Here is a 20117-nt window from a genome sequence, read left to right on the forward strand (position 1 = left end):
CAGTTCAAATTACATGACAAAAACTGTCACATTTATAAAAATTTAGGAACCAGAGTGTAAATTTATTATCTTCTTCCCCATTAGATCACCTTCTAAACCCGAATCAAATTCAATTATGTTGATTTGCGTTTGAAACCAAATAAGTTAGATCATTATCCACTCGTTCTTCTATCCCTGTATGAATAAAGCAAGAAATCGAAAGTGAATGGTTTAACAAGAGGTTTTCAGTAATGAAGAATCAATGGCGCAATCAAGATTGAGATCAAAGAAAGATGTACAATCGTTTATATTATTGAGTGGACACAAAATTTCTACCGTCGGATTAGGAACATGGAGATCTGGTTCCCAAGCTTTCGATTATGTGGACACTACTATTCTCGAGGTCACATTGATCATCGTTCGTTGTTATTTCCAGTTAACTCCTCTTTCTTCTGTACATGATATGATCTCGATTCATGCATGATTGAAATCCAATCTCAATTTAGGTCATTTTAAATTTTCAAAACAACTTAAATTGATCCAGATACTGCATTATGGTCCTTCCAAATTCGATACAATCATTTTTATTATTCTTATTGTAAATTTAGTTACAGGTTGGTTATCGGCATATTGATATAGCTGGGAGTATGGGATTCATGGAGAGGTATTCGAATCTGATAGGTTCCATTTGATTTTTCCTTGGTAATTATAATAACAAAGCATGTTGAACCCTATTAGCAGGTGGGGCATGGTCTCAAGGCTGCCATGGATGAAAGAATCGAGAGGATGGATATCTTCATCACATCCAAGCTATGGTATACCATGAAATTTTATTAAATTTGATGATAAATTAACAATAATATAGAGTCTCCTTTAAGATACATACATTCTCATACATGTGTCATGATCTGTCTCCAGAGAGGGTTCGTTCAACATTATTGAGCACACTTCAAGAGCTTAAGTTGTAACATCCAAATTTTCAAACCAAATTTTTCATTTTAAAAACTAACATAAAATATTGTTCATAATAACCATCCAAAGAAACTCACAAGTGTCAAATACAAAATATTAGAGTTCCCAAAATATCTAGAAATAGAACTGCATGTGAATTTGTACAATCAAGTCTTCGCCTTCCCGCAATCATTAAAAGTACTTAATACACATTTAATTAGCAACTTTAAGCACGCGTCTCAGTGAGTTCCCCAATGTATCGCATATAACACATCACAAATAAATAGTTATTGGTTATCAGCAACCCTGGTGACTACCCGAAATCTCAGTGAGCAAACAACACCCCCTATGGATTATCTATAATCCCAAAGACTGCATGAAGTCTCAATATACAAAATTAAAACACATATACCATAATAACTGCAAATAGACCTAGCTAGTCAACAAATATATTCTACCATACATGTAAATATAGTGATGAGACTCACCTTGCACAGATGACTGATAGAACTCACACCTGAATTACTGGAACTAGACTTCGCCTATTAATTACACCAATTAACCCTTATTAATAAATAAGGTAATTATCCATACTCCACTAGTACCAAGCCAAGTCTAATCCACATTTAGGGAGAAATACCATTCTTCCCCTTCCAAGCCCAAAAACTTCACAAATCTACCTAAGGTACAATTTGTCAAAAAGTCAACAAAAGTCAAAGATCAACCCTCTGACCATTATGTGCGGCGTACTCATCTCTGAGATGGGTGTAGAGTGCAAGTCAAGAAGGTAATGGGTTTGCACCTGGCTATGCCGGGCGTAGCCCGAATTACGGTCGGCGTACGCGACTTATCTCAAAACTCAATTTTTAAGCTCTTAATCATTAAGAAACTTTACCGAGTCCTTAGATCTAAGTCTAAAAGGTATCCTAATCCACAAATTCTCTAACTTTATTCCTTTGCATGGCTAAATAGAGATAAATCCGAAAACCCTAACTTCTAACATCACCGAAAACTCCATAACTCATGCATGGAGATAAGGAAAGTATCAAGCTTGCATTTTTATGACACAATGCACCCTAAAATGTATGAAACGATAACCCATATGCTCTGGAGTATTCCATACTCACAAAGATCAATTTTTGGGACAAAATGAACAAATATCTTATCTTATGACATGATCTAGCAAAATAAGCAACAAAGTATGAACTTTATACCTTCAAAAGATGAACAAAGATATGTAGATTCCAGATCCAAGAGCTTGAATGCACGGTCACTTCTTGAATTATCTTCCTCCTCTACCAAGAACACTCAAAATCACTCCAAAAGCTTCAAATCTCACTCTTCAGGGATAAGGTTTCAATTTTAGGATTTAGACGAATGGAGGTTGGTCATAAGCAAGTCCAACACGGATTAAGATGTTTAAATAAAGGACACAACCCTAAATTTTTAGGGTTAAAGGGTTGCACGAGTACGCCCAACATACTCACATGTATGCCCAGCATACTCCACCTTTAATGCACCTTATGTGCTCACTTATGCCTGACGTACAACCTTGTACGCCCAACATGAAGGACTTATTTGCAACAAATTAAAATATTAAGGGGTGAATTAAAAAATACCTGACATCGGGTGTTAAATTAGCTCGACAACCTTGATCTTTATATGGTAAACTTCATTATGGTTTTCAAATTCAAATTCTATTTCAATAAATTTTAATAACACCGTTTTACAGATCTATTGGCAATTTCGTCTTAAAGAAGGAGCCAGTAGGCCTCCTAAGGCAGGAGATGTCTTGCACTTCAACATTGAAGGTGTTTGGAGAGAAATGGAGAAGCTTGTAACAGATAACCTAGTTTTAAAGAAGTTATTCCCATGGGGGTTTTGGCTTCAAATGCAAATCAAGAAAAGCAAATTTCACTATGGCAATCAGAAGGAGATTTAATGGGGATGAAGATAACAAATTTACACTTTGGTCCCCACAAGTATTAGAAATGTGACAATTTTGATCGTGTAATTTAAAACATAACTTGTAAGGACCAACTACGAATAATTTTTTTACCATAAGGCCCATTTGTGTAACTTAGAATAACTAGTTAATGGAGGAATGGTTACAAACTAAGGATAATGACTTAATTGACATGTATAGTAAAACTTCAATGACCTATTGCACAAGAAAAAAACATAAATGGTCAAATCGGACAAAACCAATAACTTCATTATACTACAATGATATTATCCCAATTTCAAACAACCAAACTTGTTATGTGAAGGACACTTGCACCAAATAATTTTGAGTAATAAACCTAATATTACCATCAAGAGAATCTTATGTCTCATCTATGTTATTTTCTTCTTAAAGACAATTTCATATATACCCTTATTAAATGACTAAATATCATATTGTCCGACCTAAGATTTAAATGTCATATTTAGCCTTATTAATGTTTTAAAATATCAAATATACAAAAATCTATTTTTAAAGCTCTTATTATTTGTTAATCCTTTTTCATAATGCCAAATCATTAAAACTAAAAGAACAATTAAATGGACCAAAATACCCTTCCTTTATAAATCGCAAGTATCATCCACACGAGGTTTTATCTCCTCTGATCGTTTTACTGAAGTCGTCTCATCTTCATTTATCTTCACCTCTTCCCATCTACGTTGTTGCCTCTCACGACTTTCTTCTTGCAATCATTAACAAGCATCAGTAAATGTGCGAATGGGCAATAGTGAGTGGATATGAGTTTGATGAAACTGAATTCCATTTCAATATTACTAAAAATCATTCATTATTAGAGGTCTCTTTATCTATTGTTGCTGCTAAAACGTTGCTTGTGGGTCTCACTCTTATTCCTGGAGCTACCGCTAAAGGCATCGGTAACCATTTCTATCCATTTTATAGTTTTCTTTTTGTTTATTATTAACGAGTTTTTGCTAGATTTAGATGTAACACCCATGACTTAAGGTAATAATAATTATTTAATATCTTTGTAATTAATTGTTGGGTATGAGATACATAGTGGATTCTTGAGTTGGGCCTTAGCAAGTGGGCCGTTATGATTAGGCTGCCTGAAGACGTACTTTGGGCGTAAGCTTTGCATACGTGGGGCATAGTGCATCATTGTATGAGGGGGGGTGGTCATGCACATACACGCAACATACCAAGGATTACGCACAGCGTACGCGAGCATACTCAAAACCCTAATTTTTTGGGTTTAAGCCGTATAAATACAACATTATATCCCAAATCCTAGGCTCTTTACCAGCCACCTCGACTCAAAAACCCTATATAGCCTTTCATTCCACATCATTGAGTGTTTTTGGCCTTGTGAAGCTCATTGTGGTGTTTAGAAGCTTGGAAGTAGAAAAACGAACTTGAGTAGCTTGAGCTCACGGATCTGAGATAAAATCAACATTTAGCACTCATTTGAGGTAAAAAGCTCTCAATTTGCCTCATGAATGCTTAGATCTATGTTATTGGTGTTTTCGACCTTTTTAGGTCCCAAGAATAGATTTTTATGGTTTAAATATGTTTCTATGCTTAAGGTGCCACCCTTAGTGCTATATGAGTCCGAAGAGCAGAAAAGTTTCAATCCTGAAGGTCCTTTTGTGACCATGCATGTGTTCTAGTCATTTCCATGGAAAATAGTTGTCATATTTGGTGGGTTGCAAGCCACCCTTGGTTTCATTTGGTGGGTTGCAAGCCACCATGTAATCGACTATATGGATTAAGAAACTGTAGTGGACTCATATCTACGTTTGGAGATTAAAGTCTTAAGGGATTAAGCCATTTTGGAGTTTATGGCTTAACAGGGTAATACGATGGGCGTACAAGTGCATATGTGCAGCGTACAAGCCATGCAGCGTGTACGCTTAGCGTACAGAGGAGTATGCCCCGTCTACTCACTGGATTCAGATTCTTCGATGATATGGCCTCGATTTGGGCCAACCCATGGACTTCTTAGTTATTAGGCCTTAGTGGTCCATTAGATGTCAGTTATTGGGCTAAGGACATATTTAGGCTTCTAGGAAGGCCCATTTGAGGAGTTAGGCCCAATTTAGAAAATTAGGGCATTAGTGGGCTTGGAAAGGTTAGACCATTGATGTTATGGAATTGGACCTAGGCTATGGTCCAAATTAGATTAGGGGTAAAATGATCATTTTACCCTAAGAAGAATTATTGGATTTTTTACTAAGTATAATTAAGGTAATGATAGCTCGGGGAGTCGTTGGAGCAGCAGTTAAAGATTCCATACCGTGAGATTCTGCATTCAACATTGCGAGGTGAGTTTCCTCCTGTAGGAACAGGTCGAAGGCACCAATGTCAGCTCGTTTATGTATGTTAGCATGTACCAGAATAAGGTATGTTGTTAGGCAGTGCCCATTGTAGGCTTATATGTTTCCAGATTCCGATCCAATGTCGGGCAGCACCCGAGGAATGTTTGTATGCTTGATGTCTTCATGATTCTTACATGTGTTTGTTTTGTATTTTTCCGGACTTTGGTTCGATGCCGGGCTTTTTTTTCCGATGTCAGGTGGGGCCTAAGGAATGTTTATATGTTGATGTTATATGATTATTTGTGTATTTTTGGATATGTTTTTATGTATACCGAACTTTGCTCGATTCCGGGCGGGGCCCGGTGCTGGATTTCGGTCTAATACTGGGTAAGGCCCGATGTAGCGGGGAAGGGCCATGATATGTTAATATATGATTACGTGATTACGTGTATGGTATATGGTAGTTTGGGGAGACTCACTATGCTTTGTTCTTACAGTTTGCAGTTTTGGTTTCAGGCACTTATGGTAGCAAATGGAAGAGCTCGGTATGACTGCAGTGCACACACCATGATTTTAGCCTGGGATATTTTTACATTGATATTTTGACATATGTTTTTGGATATGATATTTTTGAGATACTATGATTTCTACTTTGGATGTAATGGTTTGATAACTATTGTTTATTTAATAATTTAAACTGAAATTTTTTTGTCATGATTTTGGGGTGTTTCAAGTTTGTATCAGAGCCTTGGTTTGAGGGATTCGGGCACACTCTTGGGTGTCTCTGAACTCAACCTTAGGACTTGGTTTGATTTTTTTAAAAGAAAAACCATTTTTATAAACAGGATTTGGAAAAGAGAATAGGGGTTTGGTGCATGCAATTAACCGAGCTCAAGTAAGCTCTCCCAAATTACCCATACATGTTTGTTTTGTTATGATATGCTTATGAGAACTACATTCTATATTAGGGCTAAGGATCTACGAAGGATGCCTTGTATGCCTGTTATATGTGTATGAGCTTTATGAATTGCATGCTAGTACTGATTAGTCAGTGATATGATGGCATGATTAGGATATGCTTGGTTTTGTTTACTCGATGCTCGAATGTTGCTTGCTTTGCTTTTTTAGGAGTTCTAGTTATCTTTAACTAACTAGTACACAAATATGTTAAGTTACATATTACAAGGACTAAATAATTTCAGAAGGTTAGGTTTAGCTTTATTTCGCAGCTCTTGCTTGAGTCTAACTGTTGTAGGGTAGGACCTCTCATTCGAAGAGTTATCTGGTCTTAGTGATATGTAATAGTATCCACGAGCTAGTTAGGGTGAGATAGCAGTGGATTCTAATGCAGCTGATGGCAGAGAGTGGGTTGGAGATTACCCTTGGGAAAGCGTAGGATGAGACTAGCGTGAAGAGCAACAATAGTAGAAGGAACTTAGTGGAGTTGAGGGAATTCTTCAGGAAAGTACGGATAGATGTGGAAGGTAGTATGGGCCCGTACTACTGAAAGCAAAGGATCCTCACTATAGCCAAGGACAGATGAGATGAATCTAGGGAACTTGTAGTGTTTATGATCCCTCAAGTTAGGATGAGTATTCTGATGTTTGATATGGCGTATTTTTAGTATGGTGACGCTACGCACTAGACCAGTCGGCAGCTCTGGTGTTGGTAAGGGATCAGGCTCGTGCTCTAGAGTTGGGATACTCGATGAGCAGATGAGAGATTTCATTTCATCTGAGATCGTGCACAGTATACTGGAGCAGACTCCTATGATATTCGGTACAGTCAATGAGGGCATCCTAGAGATTCTTAACGAGAGGTTGAGTGATTTCCACACCGAGACGACGGCCATGATAAGGGCACGTACGATCACTTTCAGGGAGTTCCGAGCTTGTGGAGCTCCAGACTATCATGGGGCTCGGAACCCCATTCCTAAAAGCAGGTGTCATAAGCCATTTCACACCAGCCGATGTCCCGAGTGGAACAAGATCTGACTTGCTTCCAGCCTTCTGAAGGACAGGGCACGTGATTGGCGGGAGGAGGTTGGACATTCCATGGGAAATGATGCATCTCTTGATGCGATGACCTGGAGTGACTTCTCGGTCGGGTTCATGGCCGAGTTTATACCTGTGATTGAGGTGCAACAGCTTTCCAGGGAGTTCCAGGATCTCCAGCAAACTATTGAGATGATGAATGAAATCACCGCCATTTTCAGGGAGAGGGCCCTTCTTGTTACGCATTATGTGGCGGATGAGGAGATGAAAAAGGCTCGATACCATGGGATGGTACAGAGTGATATCCACCAGGTTGTGAGCCGATCTAGCTGCAAGATACTGGGGGATATGATTATAAGGGCTCGGGAAAGGGAGATAGATTTGGAGATGCAGAAGAAGAGGAAACCAAAGGGGGTTCAGACAGGGAGTGCAACAAAGAATCCCAAGGTATCAAACCACCGATTGAGGAGCCAAAAGGGACACAACCACTGTGGCAAGTGTGGCAAGTCACAAGAGGGGATGTGCAGGGCTGGTAGTTCGGGCAGATTTAATTGTGGCCGAATAGCTCATGTCAGTAGGGATTGTACTGCTACTACCACCACCACCATAGTATCAGATTTTATTTGCTTACAGTGCAATTAGAGGGGACACAAGTCATCCTAGTGCCAGATTTTAGTAGCAGTAGAACAGGTGGTGGCATACGCTCCTGCTACATTAAGGATTATGGATGGCCGACAGGGCCTGTCGAAGGCACCTGTGGCGAAGGGAAAAGTGTTTCAGGTGATAGAAGAGGAGCCACGTGTAGCTCCCGATGTGGTGCAGATATGTATCTTCTCCTTATCTCTTTATTTGTATTGATTATTGCTTATCTTTATGTGTTTCATTATAGGATCGTTCCTTGTGAACGGTATATCTACTATGGTATTATTTGATTCTAGGGCTATCCGATCTTTTGTGCTGCTCACTCTCAGCATAAAATTTTTAAGAGCTCCAAGCGAGTTGGACTGCCCACTTGATGTAGAGATAGCGAATGATAGGATCGTTCGGGTTGCGAGGGTTCACCATGGATGTACACTATAGTTGTTTGATGAATAGTTTTATATGGATTTAGTCCCCATTCCCCTGCGAGGGAATAAGGTCATCATTAGGATGGACTGCTTGAGCCCCAATGGGGCAGTAATCAACTACGGGAAATAACTTGTACGAGTTAGAACCCCAAGTGGGGGAGGGTTGGTGATCCAGGGCGAGAGGACACAACATGGGCCAAATTTGTGTTCAGTAGCAAGGGCTTGGTGCTACATTCAGCAAGGTTTCACATGTTATGTTGCTTCTGTCATGGATATCCAGGATAAGGGTAAGGTGACCGTGGATGATGTACCGATCGTACAGGAGTACCCGGATGTGTTCCCAAAGGATTTGTTTGGGGTACCTCCGGAGAGGCAGGTAGAGTTCAGGATTAACCTAGTTCTTGGTGTGGCTCTGATAGCGAAGGCACCATATCGATTGGCTCCTCCCGAGATGAAGGACTTGTCTAAATAGCTGCAGGAGCTGTTAGACAAGGGATTTGTCAGGCCGAGCAGTTCGCCATGGGGAGCCCCGATCTTGTTCGTGAAGAAGAAAGATGGGTCACATCGGATGTGTATAGATTACCAGGAACTGAATAGGGTAATGGTGAAGAACCGTTATCCCCTACTAAGGATAGATGATTTAGTTGACCAACTTCAGGGTGCATCTTGGATCTCAAAGATTGATATGCGATCATGTTGTCACTAGAAGCGAGTCATGGACGACAACGTGTCGAAGACAACCTTTCGGACTTGTTATGGTTACTATGAGTTCGTGGTCATGTCATTTGGGCTCACCAATTCTCCTGTCGTGTTCATGGACCTCATAAACCGCATGTGTAATGTCCATAAAAATCATGCCAAACTAAAAATTTTTAAAACACTTCAACACCAATGATTATTACAAAACTCGTTTTCAAAATAATATAATGTCAGAGTATCCTAGAATTAAATCATGAAAACATTAGGAGGTGTATGATCACGCCTTTGCCTTCCTGTGATCCTCAGAAGTACCTGAAAACAAAATCAACAACTATAATCCTAAAGCTTAGTGACTTCCCCCAAATTACCAACGTCATACAGATATAACCATAACATATAAACAAACACAACATGCATAATGAGCCATCAGTCTAACTGGACCACCTCAAAGGCCATCACTCTATCTAGACTACTCTCCGAGCCTTCAGCACAACTGGACCGCCTCTGAGGGCCTGCAGCCTATCTGGACCGCTCGTCGGGCCTTCAGCCTGACTAGTGTACCCTAACTGGGTCTAGCGTCTATTCGGTCCGCTCTGGGTATCTTGGCCTACAACACAAGGCAGGACCTGCCTCAACCCAATCCCCCAAACCAACAAACATATGCACATAAATATCATACGCTAGCCAGAATGTATAGATAGTCATACAGATCTAACAAATCACTAACATGACAACCATCCTATAATCAGGATATCTATCTAACCGATCATTAAATAGCATAATACTATAACCAAGAAATCTAACTTATCACTAACATAGCAACCATCTTATAACCAGGATACCAATCTAACAGAGCACTAACATGGAAACCATCCTATAACCAGGATACCAATTATAAAGGGTCGGTCTTGGTGCCTTAGACCTTGTTGATATAGTAAGAAGAACTCACCTCATGATGTCGAACTGTAGCGATAGGATCAAACTCCCAAATTACAGCCATAAACCTAAACACCTATAACCACCATAGGACCAAGTCCATCAGAATCCCAAATTACCAAAATATCCTTAAAAGTCCAACTAGTCAACCCTTGGTCAAAGTCAACAGTCAACAGTCAATGTTGACCCAACTCGTCGAGTGCAACTTGCAACTCGTCGAATTTCTTAAGAACTCAGGAAATCATAAAACCCTGATTGACTCGCCGAGTTTCCAACCAACTCGTCAAGTCCATGTGTGTCCAAATGTCAGGAAAACCCTAACTGACTCGTCGAGTCTTCTCACTGACTCGCCGAGTTCTTGTAGAACCAATACATGAAATCTTCAACCAACTCATCGAGTTGGCTAAGCGACTCGTGGAGTCCCTTCGATCCATTTCTCATCCAAATGTTTTTAAGCTACCCCAAGGCTCCATATTGCATATCCAGCCTCCTAGGGCGTTGTTTCCACATAAAGTTGCAAACTTTACATAATTGCATGGTCCTAGGTGCCAAAACCAAGCTAAGGGAAATGTTTAAACCAAAAAGAAGAGCCTTAGCATGCTAAATCTGATAAATTTATGGATATAGGGACTTAGAGGAGTCTATAACTGAAGTTACAACTTCAGATCATGCCCAATACACAAATTGACTCACAAATATGCTAAAAATGGCCCTAAACCTTTTCATGAAGTGATTTAGCTAAAGATAAGTGAACGTAATGACTTGTTACCTTTAGAATGATGCCAAGATGAAGTAGAGTCAGATCCACGAGCTTCTCTTTGCTCCAAGCTCCTTAGACTTCAAATCTTCTTCACAAAACACACCAAAATCACTCTTTAAATCTTACAAACATTCAAGAACAAGGTCTAGACTAATTAGGGTTTCTTCTGGCCGTCAAGAGGTGGTAAGGGGTATGACGAAAGGACTTAAGGTCCTTTAAATAGGGTACAAACCCTAAAAATTAGAAGTTCATCTCCCATCTCCTACTCTCCGAGTCGGGGTACTCCGACTCGTCGAGTAGACCACATAAATCACGCGGTCTACCTAAAATTCTACACGACGAGTTAGGGCCTCCAACTCATCGAGAAGACTTTCTTAATTGCATGAAATCCCTAAATCTCATTCTCAGAACTTGGGATGTTTCAACTCTCCCCCAATTGAACTAGGCTTCATCCTCGAAGCCTGCTGCAATGGAAAAATTCAGACAATGCACTTGCATTCTAGCCTCTGGCTCCGAAACCCACTTGCATCCCTCCCGATGATGCTACTTGTACCTTTACTAAAAGTATCTCATTGCTACGTAGAACATTTACCTCTCATTCCAAGATGACCACCGGCCTCTCGACATAGTTCATGCGTTCATCGTCATGAAGATCACTTAATGATGTCACGATGTACTTGCCTGACACGCACTTCCGCATCTGTAATACATAGGATGTGCTATAAATCTAACTGAGCTCCTCGCGGAAACCCAGTCAATACACTTTCTGGCCAACCTTGGCAAACCCGAAATGGCCCGATATATCGGAAACCCAAATTCCCTCCTTCCCAAAGCGGATCACACCCTGAAAACCTGGAGTCCTTCCTAGAACACAATCATGGATCATACGCGGCTGCCGATAATTCTCTTCTAGGAAGACATTATATATTCTTTCATGGGAACCCATTCGATAATCAAATTTTTAGAGATAACACGGACTATGGGAGGCAAACTAGGAGATGAACCCTTATTGTGCTGATAGGATAATGCTTCCTTCAACTCCCAAATCCACATATAGTAATAGTCAACTGATAACGTATAACCACAAACACCTGTAACTGGCCAGATCAAAATCAGGCTGGAATACCAATATGTCAAATCCGATCAACCACCAGATCGAAATCGTCAGGGTTTGTCGGCCTACCACCTCAACCCTACGGCTCTTCCTGGCCTTTGTGACCACGACTTACAGTCAGCCTGCATAGGGTATCTTGTCCTACTGCATCTAGTAGGACCGCATCAACCCTCCCATAGATAATCAGGAGCAAGATCTAACCCGATTCCTAGAACCTGACAGACAGGGACACGCTAACCCAACAACCCTCAATTTTTGTAGTTGATATTATACCTTTTGCATGCCACTCGCGATCCACCCTACCAGCAACGGTTTTCCCCCATTTACCGCACCAACCTTGATAAAAGTGTTTAAATACATTCATACAACAATAAAACTAAAAAATCGTCAAACACCACCACCACCGTTAGAGTATCACCACCCACTTGTTGGATGACCACCATCAATAGAAGATGTTAGCATATCCATGACCCATTCATAATCCCACATTCATACCTTGGTCTCTTAATTGTTAACAAAACAAAATTAAGCCATATCATGACCCATGATAGTACATTGATGACCTATACACCCTTTCATCCATATTCATGGCGCAAACACAAGGTCACACTCATAACATGGTCCTCTATCTGAGAAGATAAGAAAAATAAGCCATCTCATCACCCATGACACTACAGTGATGACATATACATGGTGCAAACATAATGTTACACTCGTATCATTGTCTTATGGCTAAGAACATAAGAAAAGTAATAGACGTTTCTTGGCCCCCGACACTACACTGATGATCGATATGTTGTATTGTCCATATACATGACCTACACATAACCCCATACTAATAGCATGGTCCCCAGTCTAAAAATATACCTCTAGAAGGTAGATCAAGATGAAAAAAGTTTGGATCTACAAGTTTCAAGCTGACCAACACTTCGTCAATGAGCTCCTTCCTCCTCAATGTACACCAAGAACACTTCAAATCACTCAAGAGGCTCAAAAAATAATCAAAGGAAGGATAAGTTTTTGAGATTACAGATTGAGGGGGATGGAGGCTGAATACGGGGTGGGTTCCAAGAGTTAATGATGCTAAAATAGGGACCATTCGTGATCACCCATCCTATTATGCTTGGCATACTGCCGCTACGCACATCGTAGTAGACGTAGCCCCAAAACCACCTAACTTCCGAAGGCCATAACTTCTTGGTTCTATGTCCGATTTCAACGATCCTTTTATCCACATAAAGGTAATGAGAAGCTCTACAATCCTATCAACTCTCCCTTTCCTTAAAACCTTCCGAACATAAACCCAAAATTCATGAAAGTCCCATATCATCACATTACTGATATACCCTTGGGTTCCAAAGCACCAACCAAACACTTAGAATCCACAACCGACGTTATACACATTCGAAGGAGTTTAAATCTTTCTTTCCCCAAGGCCCGAAGCCTTATGATAATTAATCTTTGGGTCACGGCCTCGAATTATGAAGCGATTTGAAACAGAGTGCTATAGATCTACTAGCTTTTGTCTTAGTTTATGATATATTTTATCCTTTGTTCTAAATTTATGATTCAATATATAGCCTTTAGAACTGACTTAAAATCATTGTGCAAGCATTATAATCAAGGCACCCACAGATAAATCCAGTAGTTATCTTGAAAATCGTCTGATTTACTTCCTTGTGATGTTCCAATTATACTTCTTTCTTGATACTTAATGAAAATCTGCTTTAAATGGTCATTTTCAACTTTTATTTCAACAATGTGTTCTTTTTAGCTGCAAAATACAATAATAACGCAATTAATTACCTTTTCTCCTATAGTTATTGTTAAAACACTCAATAAAGTACCTAAAATGTCCCTATAAATGTGTATAATTTAAGACATATCAAAATACCTCATACTTGGCTTTCATTTTTCCTCAATGGAAGTGTAAGACTTAGTGCGCGGACAAGGTTTGAAAACTCAAACCTTTAACTAACTTAAGATCAAAGTTTGTTGCTAACATTTGAGTCAAGTTAAGTCTGGTAAACCAATCTTTTCTTGAAATAAGAAGATCAACAAAGTATTCAAAAAAATATTCAAGTAAGATAAGATAAGTACGAACAAAGTAAAGATAACTTAAGAGCAATGAGAATGATAGAGAAATAGATTTGGCTTGCAAGATATTTAGTATATGATGTGAAAGAGAATATTTCTCCAAAAGGATTAAAATTTATGGAAAACTCATCTCCTTAAATAGCCAATGAGTGATAAAAAGACAAAATACAAGACTTGCATGGAGAATGTAAATCAGAAAAGTCAAAAAGCTGACACACAGGATTTACTCAGTTTTGTCCCATGAACTAAATAATCAAACAAGTACTAAATGAAAATAAGCATTACGTGCTTGCACAAACTCAATAACATTGAAAACTAGTAATGTCTCGCATAAGTTTTCATCTCGGAAGAAGCTTGACTTCGAAACCCTTCACATCTCGAAATGCATTTAGACTTTGGTTATAGTTTGGCTTCAGATAGCTAGAGTTTAACTTTCATGTATCAACAATCTCCCCTAAGTGAACTTAGAAATCAACCAACTCCTCACTTGGATTCATAAAACACAAAGATATAGACACTTTGGATCCATTTTAGGACTTCTACGTACCACATGAGATGTTCTATAAACTTCTTCTTCACATGCTGAGGAGAATCATTTTTTGTAGCATTCGAAATGAACTTCTAAAGGATCTTTTTCGGATGAAGACGTTTGTCATAAAATCTAAAGAATTCTTTTCATTTAGTCTACTTTTTGAGATAAACATAGCCAAGTTCCGGTTCTTCAATTAGGACTTCCGCCAAGATATGTGCTTTAGGGAGTTCAGTAGTGATTTTTTCAAAAATGTTATCGATACCGAACAGATGAGCAAATTCAATACCAGACCTGCAAAACTTAGTAGTATAGTCCATCAAGAAATTGATTGCAACACTGTAAGCTCTAATGCTCGTGTCACTTTATTGGCGATCTCGGAAGTGACCAACAATGGTGAGAACGTCATTTGGGTTGATTAAAGGAAAGTCGACATCCGTGATAGTGATGGTTGATTCTTTGTTTTGAGAGAGACAATATATGTACAGTATACAGTTAAGATCAAACTTACTCTAAACCTTTTTACCATATCCAATGATCTTGCTAATCCTCTTCTGAGACCACGCTTCCTTTTGGGGTCGTGAATTGATGGAGTAAAAGGTTCTGAATCTCTCACGCTCTGTTCTAATGATTATTTGAGGATCATTATTCGGATGAAGAGCATCATACTTGACATAGAAGTGACCATGAGGAGAGATTGGCAGATCAAGTTGATCGGCATCCTGTGTTGGAAGATCATAATATAGGAAGGGAAAAAAAGTGTATGTCCTGAATAATTTCTTCTCGGAAAATAGGAGATATGCCCAACATCGGATTTATATTATCTTGCAGCGCTTGAATTCTGATGCCTTCTTCCAAAGCATGATTGATCTCATCTTGAGACTAGTCCACTGACTTTTTTGATGTCTTCATTAGGTTGTCTAAATCGGTAGCAATCTATTTGCCTTTGTCTTGTGCGGTTTCGCTCATGCCAAAAATGATTTGTTGACCGGATTCGGTGATGATAAATGCCGATGAATGGGGAACCAAAGGACCTTTAGGGAGATCTTTAGGTTTCCGAGTTAGAGGACCAACATCGATTTGAGCAATCCTCAGAGCAAGTATTGGTGGAAACATAGATTGAGTAGCTCGGAATGCATCGCCATTTAGCTTGGTCTTGATTTTTTTTCCTATCTCGACTTCGTCTGAACGTTTCTGCTAAAGATGATGGCCACATAATCGAGGACCATTTTAGATTTTCTGTGTCTAAAAGGACCTTCAAAGGTTGTTCCCTGATAGCTTGAAGTCCTAAAACCCCATTTTCACTAGGTCTTCATCTTTTTCATCACCCAACGCAAGAGGTTCAAGATTTTCAACCTCGAGTACTTCTTCGTTAGACGATTCATCTCGGAGCACAAACTCTGAGACTAACTCCTTCTCCCCCTCTTGAATTGGAAGGCTGTGCATTCGATGCAAATATGGTTTCACTTTGAAGTTCACTCAACCATTCAAACACTACTTGAAAGCTCATGTTAATCTATTTGGAGAGAGCATTGTAAGCTTCGACTGTAGGAGCTTGAAATTTATGATGGGAAAATGTTTCATCAATATTTACGAGCATCTCATAGAACTTGTTGTTCAAAACATCAGCAACATTCCAAGTTGCATGGATCAGCTTGAGGAGAACATGTTGCATAATCATATTCATTTCATTTTCTTTATGAATCTCCTTTTCCAGCCTTTGAATTTGTTTCTCATGACGAAAATGAGTTTGCTTGATGGGTTTGTCGGTAAAATTAATCATGTAGTCATGAAGCGTACACGTAGTGGTGATGATGGAGATGTGATGATTGAGGCTATTGTTATACTTCTGTTCGACTTCTTCAACAGTGTGCTTGAACTGGAGGGAAATGAGTTGGTCAAGTTGATTGGCTTGATCTAGTTCAGAGGGAGCAACATATTTGATCTCGAAAAGATATTTGAGAATGAGCTCTAGCTTGGAATTGAGACTTGTAACCTTCTGATAAATAATGGAATCAAGGTTTGCGACTTGTTTGTCGGGGGAGTCAACTTTGGAGGCAGAGGATACAATACTGTCTCGGAGTTCTAACAAGGCAAAAGGATCTGCAAAGTTTTCATCCAAATATCCTATGTCCAAGGTAGAACACTCAGAATTCGTATCATTGTCATTAGCATCATCTTGAGGTTTCTAAGGCTTGGGATTTTTAGCAGGATTGGTTTGATCCCTGTCGCCTTTATTTCTTTCCAAGATAACAGGAGCGGATTACTTGTTGGCTTCAAAATCTACTTCTTCTTCTCCTTGGGATTCCTCAGAGGAAGAGAAAAGATCGAAATCAAAAGTTGGTTTGGAAGATGAAGGCTTTTGTAACATGTTGAAGGATGCAAGGACTAGAATAGCACCAACTAATGTGTTGTCATTGATCATTCGAGAGATCCTCGTCGGTAGGAGGCTTGGGGTTTCTTCGCTTGTGAACATCGAAGGTGGGTCATCCGAAACAATCGTAGGATCATGAACATCTCTTGTAGAGGTTTGTGGAGCTTCTTCAGAAGGATGGAACACCTAATCGTTCTGATTGGATACAAAAAGGAATGGAAGACAACTTTTAAGAGCTCTTTGATGCATGGAAATAAGCGTATACTCTACGTGAGCTCTTGTTAGCTCTAAATGTCTAGAGTGAGCCCTGTCAACAAAATCAGACCCGTATTTGTCCAAAATACTCAATCGTCCTTTACATCAGGTGGGTATCAGACCGGTTGAGGATTTCAAAGTAGGAGAGACTGCTCCAACTTCGAAATGCTTAGAGTCAGAAGCAGGAGCCCCTAATTTTGCTTGTGTAGAATTGAATGGGATTTCCAAAAAGACTCGTGGGTGTGTCCCAGCAGGATTTAAGGGACTTTTTTCAATACTGGTACTATCCTTTTGGGAAGATAGGGGTAGATTATGTGCCTACTCCCCGTGCGTGTGTGCATGTGATATAGAAACTTAGAAGGGTACTTCAACAGAGTAGATGGGAAGGGTAGGCAGTAATATAGAGTCAGATCGAATGCCAATCTGTGAATCATGTTGAGAGGATCCACTAGCTTTGGTTCTCTTTTTTGCTTAGACTTTTGATGGAGAGGCCTTTCATTTTTCCATTTTCTTCTTATGGCCACCAGCAGAAACTGGTTTGTTCAAATTTGAGGGCTGATCATCCGAGACTGAGGTGGATTGTGTTGGTCTGAATACAACTGAAGTCTCAAAATGATGTTTGAGATATGGTGAGTCGAATATAATAGCTGCTAAAATATGAATTGCCAATCACCTGATGTGACAACCCGAAATTTCCATTCTGTATAAACCATATCAAGTCAATAGAAGTTAGAACAGTTACAGTTAAGTTCCAGACTTTTGGGTATAAGTTTGACAGTTTTTCAGGATTTACACTTAAGGAGATATCAGGAGAGTGGATGCACTAGGGTTTTGTGCAACACTGTTATTCCAAAATTCTATGATATCAGAGTTCATTTCGGGAATAAAATATTTTTTGCCAAAAATCCAGGACTATATATAGAAATCTGAGCCATATTTATTCATTAGTTACATTTCCAACCAGAGAAAAGCCATTTCTCTCTCACGAATCTTTGGTTTTTCATCCTAATTCGTGAGTACTTCTATCTAGTTGTATTATATAGCTTAGATTGTGTTTAATAACATCAAAATCCTATCAAAACAGCAAGATTCGAGAGTTTACCGCCCAAGGACTCCTTGGGGAGTAAACTCTTTTATAAGGGCCAAAGTGTGCCCAATGTCCCTCCAAGCCTTGGAACTCAACCTAGAAATTACAATGACATGTTTAGACCACAAAATCATTAAGAAACAAACACTAGAAGTGAGTTCACGGCCAAGGATGTTCTTGGGCCGTGAACACCATTTTTAGGTGCCAAAACATCCTAAAAGCCTTCCTTAAGCCAAGAGACTAGTTTACACATGTACCTAAATGAGTTTAGGACTAGCAAACACCCTTAGAACACCAAGAGTAAGGTGTTCACGGCCCAAGAAGTTCTAGGGCCGTGAACTCCAAACAATAGTGCCAAATGGTGCTATAAACTCTTCTAAAGCCTCGTACAATAGCCTACTTTAGTTCCTAGTTAAATTAGGGACTTGAAAACACCACAAACACCTTCTAAGGGAGATTATGGCTGTAATCTCCAACGGATTTGGTCCCAGGGCCGTGAACTCCTAAAAGGAGTTATATTATGCCCTAAACTCTTCCATAGACCAAGCCATTAAGTAGGAATGATTCTTAGGACCTTATAGAGCAGCAAACATCAAATGGTCACATAAGTATGAGCTTACGACAGTAAACTCATTTGGCAGTGCCAATAGGGCCGTGAACTCCCTTATGGACTTTTCCTTGAACCCTATACACAAAGGCTTCCCCTACAAACACTTAGATGAAATCCTAGAGGTTAATATCACTTGATAAAGGTGTTTAGCATGTCCTAGGGTGTGTTGACTTATTTATTATTTATTTATAGACTAATTTGTTACACATATGTGATATTATATTTTAACTAGGATCATAAGGTGTGTTCAAGACTTCAATGGACACCTAGCAGTCCTACCTCTTTAGTTCATCCATATCACCCACAACAGCTGAGTCCATACCCCTTAATCAATATTTTTAATGTTTTTAAATGTTTTATGGGGGGGATACAAGTAGAATCATGCTAGTTATTATATCAATCACATGTGATTAATAAGAAGCATTCTACAAGTAGAATCATGCTGATTATTATATCAATCACATGTCATTCATAAGCAACATTCAAATGATTTACTACTCATTAGTCGTTTTACCAAGAAGTTTCCTTCAAATGATTTTCATAAACATTTTATATGATTAAAACTCCTTATTAAGTTGTACATTTTACTCTGTACGCTTCATTTCAAACTCATTTACAATTGTGTTTCAAACAAATGTTCCTTTATACTTATACTGTTTTATCAAACCCATGCTTTCAAACCGTTTTATAGATTGACATCAAGTCGATCTTTTCTTAGATAATAATTATGTTCAAAGGTTTTACAAAACTTATTTTATGCTTTTATATTATCAATTGCATGCCTATATATGTATAGTTATATAAGAAATGTTTAAAAGATTTAGGAAGGCTATCCACCCTATTTCCTTTTCGCGCTTGAGATGCGGTTTGGTGGGATATTGGGTATCCGTCCAAAGGTTGTTTAAATATTTGTTATATATTATGTGTACATATATAGTCATAAAAGTTCTCCCAGTTCATTCAGTACCCTTGGGTAGCAAGGGTATACTTACACGTTCTAGTGGGATATCGGGTATCCGTCCAAAGGTTGTTTAAATATTAGTTATATATTATGTGTACATATATAGTCATAAAAGTTCACCCAGTTCATTCAGTACCCTTCGGTAGCAAGGGTATACTTACATGTTCCTACGTACCAGTTACATTACCAGTAAGCTACCATAAGGGTACTTTAGGAAGATACTAGAACTATTACTAGAACATGATATCATATAATGAGTCAGTTCATTTATGAGTCAATAATTGCTAGATAGAGAGAGATCACACGTCACAGCTAGTACACACAGTACATTACTATAATATTACATAGATATGTTTACATGAGTACATTTACATAGGTACCTTTACATGATTACATTTACATGAGTACACTTACATGAGTACA

At 39.0% G+C, this 20117-nt stretch overlaps 1 protein-coding gene across 1 annotated transcript; it reads left to right on the forward strand.

Moving 5' to 3' along the window:
• Positions 1–241: 241 nt before the first annotated feature.
• LOC145010572 (aldose reductase-like) lies at positions 242–2872 on the forward strand. The gene is made up of 4 exons (XM_078969099.1): positions 242–433; positions 588–643; positions 845–902; positions 2663–2872. Exons 1-4 carry the CDS (start codon positions 242–244, stop codon positions 2870–2872), a joined length of 516 nt encoding a protein of 171 aa, XP_078825225.1.
• The last annotated feature ends 17245 nt before the right edge of the window (positions 2873–20117 follow it).

This window comes from Lactuca saligna, chromosome 8 (assembly GCF_052625555.1).
Source record: "Lactuca saligna cultivar CGN05327 chromosome 8, ASM5262555v1, whole genome shotgun sequence".
Lineage (NCBI taxonomy): Eukaryota > Viridiplantae > Streptophyta > Magnoliopsida > Asterales > Asteraceae > Lactuca > Lactuca saligna.

What these genes read in the sequence shown, in the direction of transcription:
- LOC145010572 (XM_078969099.1), top strand. Translation starts at nt 242, where the DNA reads ATGGCGCAATCAAGATTGAGATCAAAGAAAGATGTACAATCGTTTATA. An exon ending in AGTATGGGATTCATGGAGAG is followed by an intron (nt 644 to 844) that starts GTATTCGAATCT and finishes ACAATAATATAG; the next exon opens with AGTCTCCTTTAAGATACATA. An exon ending in ATGATCTGTCTCCAGAGAGG is followed by an intron (nt 903 to 2,662) that starts GTTCGTTCAACA and finishes ACCGTTTTACAG; the next exon opens with ATCTATTGGCAATTTCGTCT.